Source organism: Zingiber officinale, chromosome 6B, assembly GCF_018446385.1.
Source record: "Zingiber officinale cultivar Zhangliang chromosome 6B, Zo_v1.1, whole genome shotgun sequence".
NCBI lineage: Eukaryota > Viridiplantae > Streptophyta > Magnoliopsida > Zingiberales > Zingiberaceae > Zingiber > Zingiber officinale.
The window spans coordinates 107155818-107161113 of NC_055996.1; the positions used below are offsets into that span (position 1 = coordinate 107155818).

The following is a 5296-nucleotide window of genomic DNA, read 5'->3' on the forward strand; positions in this document are numbered from 1 at the left end:
TTGTTCTTCTAGGAAAAAAGTAACTGACTTGAGCATCGAAGGGCCTGCGCCAGGGACTTTTTCCCTGGTTTATGGTCTCTAATATTTTGTGTGCTCGTCTAAGTGTGCGTAGAGCCTAAGTACCGTAGGTCCCATCACCACTATCCTTGAGCTCCACGTGAAGGTCCTCCTTTCCGCTGCACATACACTAGGTGTGTTCAAGTCGTCTTTCCGTCAACACCGACGTCATCTCAGCCGACCTTCGTCTGACTCATATTCCGAATAATATCAAATTTTTTTAAAAAAATCAGTTTATTTAATTTTAAATAATTCGATTCTATTCCATTTTAATCGAATACTCAACCTGAGTTAGTAAAACGGAGAATTGAACAGGTGAATGATTTTTATTAGGGCATGTGAGTGAATCATATACAAAATCCCATGCTATCAGAGGAGGTATTGATATCATACAGTACACTTACCTACATCAAAAACAAATTCAAATCATTTAGCTAAACCCTCTTCATATTTCATCATCCCAAAACTCTTCCAGAGATTTGTAGGGTCCATTCTCTGATATGAAATACAAAGCTTGATTTCCTCTGCGCTGAGGAATACTACTTATGCTCGCCCTCTCTTCTTCATTTTACTCCCAATCCAGTATGTCCAAATTCTCCGTTAATCTTTTCTTGTTGAAGCTTTTCACTATCACACAATCTCCTTGCTCATAAACCCACCTCAAGCATATCTGTCATACAAACATTGAGCCATACTGCAAGTTCTAAGATAAGTGACTTCAATTTTTAAAGATTTGATCAGTTATTGCAGCTGTCATGGACATTAGTCTTATTTACCTGAGGAAGAGTCTTTCCTTTAGCTTTGGCTATTTGTTGCAGAATCTCACACTCCATAACCCAATCTTGACCCCATTCTGTTCCTCTGGCTCCCAACGGTGAGTAAGCACAGAGTTGAATGCCTTTAGCTATGCAAAACTCTCTCAACTTCTTTTGTTGGAAAAGAGGATTCACCTCCACCTTATGCATTTTTTAGTAAAAAATTAATTGAATCTGTCATAGTAAGGTGAATCTAAAGCATAAATTTGTTGGTTTTATATGTAAACCTGATTGGCCACTGGTGGAATTGTTGCAGTAGAAAGCAGTTTCTCAATCTTTTTGATGGAGAAGTTACTGACTCCGATGCATTTGGTGAGCCCCATCCTTTGGCACTCTTCCATGGCTGCCCATACTGAGCTTATATCTATGGGCATTAGTTCATCCTTTGAAATTGACGTGGGAGTGTCTTCAGGTTTGGCACAAATGGGGAAGTGAATGAGATAGAGGTCAAGGTACTCTAACTGAAGGCTCCTAATAAGATTTAAACAATGGGAATGAACCTTGTTTGGGTAGCATGACATAATGCAAAATCTTATTTGAAAAGTAATGAACAAATTGAAATAAAGGTCGAATCATATAACAGAGAACCTTTTAGGAATTCATACAAAAAACGACTTTTACTAATTCACAATCTCATGTGATTTCTTACTTTGGAATATTGAACTAAAGGTCAGATTTTTTCTCTCCTGCAGAACATGAAATTTGACTTTTTGAGTGCGTCATATTCTTGCTGATTTTTTCTCAAGGTAATTATATCACAAGAATAGTATCTAACCATCAAAAAAAAAAACTTGATATTTATTTGGTCACCAAGAATTGATTTTTTAATTATTAACTAAAAGTCATGAGTTCTCTATTTTCTAAATTCCCTTTAAATTAAAAGCCAGTTTTATACCTATAAATACAAAGATTCTAGTGTGGTTTATTTCACATTCCTTTCTCTTTATGAAACATAAAGAATCATGTTTCCATCCAGATTAAGTTGGCCTAGCCCGACAAGGCTTGGTTCATGCGCAGCTGCTGCAGGACAGTTCAATAGGCTGGGATCTAACTAGACCCGGACTCGGGCCAGAGTTAACTGATCGGCATGATCATGACCCAGCTCTGGGCCAGACTTACTGCAGCCCAATTGCAGTCAAGCCCAACGGTCCTGAGTCCTCTTTCTATTCGTTTTTAAAAGCCTACAGTAGCATTGAATTCTATTCTGTTGAACGGAAAGATTTGAAAAGTTTTAACAGTCAAAAATAAATAAATAAAATAAAATAAAAATCTCACAAAAGTTTGATTGTATATATCTAACTTTGAAATCACCATAATCACTCCAGAAAAACAATTGGTAGGATAATTTGGTAAAATAACATGGAGAAAATGTTTCCTACATTTATCTCCGCAAGCACGAGAATTGAGCTTTGGGTCCATAGACTCGGTTCTACTATCCAAACAAATTCAGATTATTTCAGCGGTTCCTCCTAAACTATCTCAAACAGAAAATAATGGAAAAAACTCGATTCGAGAAGCGGCCGGAATAGATTTTAGCACCAACTAATTCAAAAAATAAACCGATTACCTAAGCGACTTTCGCAAGGCAGGAAGCACGAGATGGCTCTGGGCGTCCCGAATCCAGAGCTTGGAGGTGATGAAGAGTTCGTCCCGGGATACGATGAGCCCCAATCGGAGTGCTTCCGCTACGGCCTCGCCTAGCGGCCCCTCCGAAGAGTAGAGCGAGGCGGTGTCGAAGTGGCGGTAGCCGATCTTGATGGCGTGGAGTATGGCGTCCCGAGTGGTGTCGAAGGGTGGCAAAGGGAAGGCTGCGGTACCCATGGCGATGCGGGGCATGGTCTTGGAGCCGGATCTCAGGGGCACCTCATGGATCGAGATTGCCATCGATGCTCTTCTTTGCTTGTGGAAATGAAAGTGAGAGCAGAGAAGGGTTTGGCGAGGAAGAGGAGCGAATTATAAATGGAATCGAACAGCGGAAGATTTTTATAGGCAGTGAGCTTGACTGGGGTCGGATATATATCTATTTTTTAATATGCATTATTTAATAATAATAATAATAATATAAAACTATATGCATCCCTTGAAAGCTTAAAAAAGATTCCGTTTTTACTCGTTGCTGATGTAAGCACCTGGATCCAAATTTGACCAAATCTATAGCCGTAAACAAAATCCTGGATTTGACCAGATGTCCATAAATTATGAAATAAGGATGATCTATTAATCATGATTGATAGATTATAATGAATTTTATTTATTTACATGATGAGATTCATCAAAATGAATTAATCTATAAAATAGACTATTATTTAGTTCATAAATTATAGATCAGAGGATTCGTACTCAGATTTGATTGTCGACTTTATCGGTTCGACGATAAATGTGTGACCGATTTAACTCCTAATTCAATCTAAACCGCTCTATTCATTAAAACATCAAAATGGTCTTGTCTTCTAGCATTTTTTTTCATTGTACACTGTTCTTATGAAGGAAAAGTACCTGACTTGAACGTCGGAGAATTTACGTCGAGGATTTTTTTCTTAACTTCTGGTCTCTAACGTTCCGTGGGCTTGTCTGATTGTGCACATAGCTTAGGTGCTGTCGGGTAGATCATCGCCATCCTTCAGTTCTATGTGGGGGTCTGTTTTCCGGTGCACATACGCAGGTGTCCTCGAGTCGTCTCTTCGTCAACACCGACTACACTTCAATCGGCCTTCGTCTGACTCAGATTTCAGACAAGATCAAACCCCATCTATTTATGTGATATGATCCATCAAAATGGATCAATCCATAAAATGAGCTATCCTCTAATCCATAATTTACAGACTAGAGGATCCGTGCTTGGATTTGACTGTCTACTTTACCGGTTTGATAGCAAATGTGCAACTGATTTAGCTCCTAATTCAATCTAAACCGTTCTATCCATTAAAACATCAAAATAGCCTTAATAACATTACATTTAAAAAAATATTAATAAAATTAATTAGAAGACACTGTCATACTTACTCATAAACATCATTATGAGATTCTTAAAACTTTCTTCGAGTCATATCAAAATTTTAAAATTTTAAACATTATAGGATCTTCAATAAATTTTAGCATAAGTTGGAGGATGATCTTAAACACCTCATAATCATTTTTTTAGTATAACTACGTCAACAGAAATGGATTTTACTCTCTAAATAGAGAATTGTGAGTCCTTTAAATTGATACGATTTTAAAATATTTTATCACGAACTTATTTAAAAAAAGATAAATTCGCTATCTTAGCGGTCCCCCTAATACCGACCCCATAGATATGAAGGAAAATTCATGCATGTATATAGGTCCGTCAATTCTTGAAAATCGACCTCTGACCATTACATCAAAAATATCATACATCTACCGTATCGCTACGTCCTGTGGACATCACGAACTTATTAAAGGACTTATGTTTGTTATACTTATTTATCAATATCAACAAAGGATTCTTATCACTTCTACTCCTTTGCTTCTCACTATTTTAAAATTTTAAAATTCTAAATTTTGACTAAAATTCATTTATGACTCTAGACGCCTCATAAGCACTTCAAGCAATACCATTACATTTTTGAGAGTCTCCTTGATATAAGCATGTCTTTGAGCATGAATTTTACATTCTAAATAAAAAGTTGTGAATTTCTATTTATGAAATTGACACAATTTAAAATATTTTATCTCAAACTCATTTTAGGACCTATAGGTTTGTCATAATTAAAGAAGGGATATGCAAGAAGTATATTTCTCTTTCAGAAAGATCAAGAATTGGATTTGGTTCTCTAGGTCTGAATAAATTTTCTATTTTAACGCTACTTTAACCCGGACCTGAGATTTAGTAGCTAACCAAAGTTCCTTAATTTCTTGACGAAGAGAAGATTGAATATCTCTATCCTGCGTCATCTCGACTAAGGTCAACCCCTTTGGGTAAGCAGTTGAATCATCTGATCCAATTGTTGACGGAGACACTATAATTCATTCGACTCAGAATTCAAATCCATGATTAAAGGGCGCCAGTAGAAAGAAAGTACGACTCTATGGATGACGATCTGCCTCCTTTTAAATAAGAGGGGAAGGAGAAGACAACTTATACAGAAGTTAAAGTGACCTTTCCTCCTAAGTTAATTGAGCAATTAAATAGGTTATACAATCGAGGATTTGGGAAAAGGAGCAGCATTTAGAGTCATAATGGTGAAATAAATGAAATCAGGGTCTGAGTCTAGTCAGTCGGACTTGAACCTCCTTCGACTAGACTTGGAGGGGAAGTTTGTTATATGGTGCATAATGATAGGATCCGATAAGGCCAAACAGTCAAAAGTCAAGGAGACGTGGCAGTCAGAAGTCAAGGAGATGTGGCAGTCAAAAGTCAGGGGGACATGACAGTCAGAAGTCAAGGGGATGTAGTAGTCAGC

General features: G+C 37.3%; 1 protein-coding gene across 2 annotated transcripts; it reads right to left on the reverse strand.

Moving 5' to 3' along the window:
- Positions 1–364: 364 nt before the first annotated feature.
- LOC121988758 (deoxymugineic acid synthase 1-B-like) lies at positions 365–2837 on the reverse strand. 2 transcript variants are annotated; one of them, XM_042542360.1, is made up of 4 exons: positions 2440–2837; positions 1100–1343; positions 834–1013; positions 365–727 (listed from the first exon to the last, which is right to left on the reverse strand). In XM_042542360.1, exons 1-4 carry the CDS (start codon positions 2754–2756, stop codon positions 626–628), a joined length of 843 nt encoding a protein of 280 aa, XP_042398294.1. In that variant the 5' UTR covers positions 2757–2837; the 3' UTR covers positions 365–625. The 2 variants fall into 2 exon arrangements, with proteins under 2 accessions (XP_042398294.1, XP_042398295.1); XM_042542361.1 differs by having other exon boundaries at positions 628–751.
- Between the last annotated feature and the right edge of the window lie 2459 nt (positions 2838–5296).

Coding starts and splice junctions, on each gene's coding strand:
- LOC121988758 (XM_042542360.1), bottom strand. CDS start 2,756: ATGGCAATCTCGATCCATGAGGTGCCCCTGAGATCCGGCTCCAAGACC. Junction 1,344..2,439: donor GCCTTGCGAAAGTCGCTTAG/GTAATCGGTTTA, acceptor AAATCTTATTAG/GAGCCTTCAGTTAGAGTACC. Junction 728..833: donor AAGGAAAGACTCTTCCTCAG/GTAAATAAGACT, acceptor TTTGTATGACAG/ATATGCTTGAGGTGGGTTTA.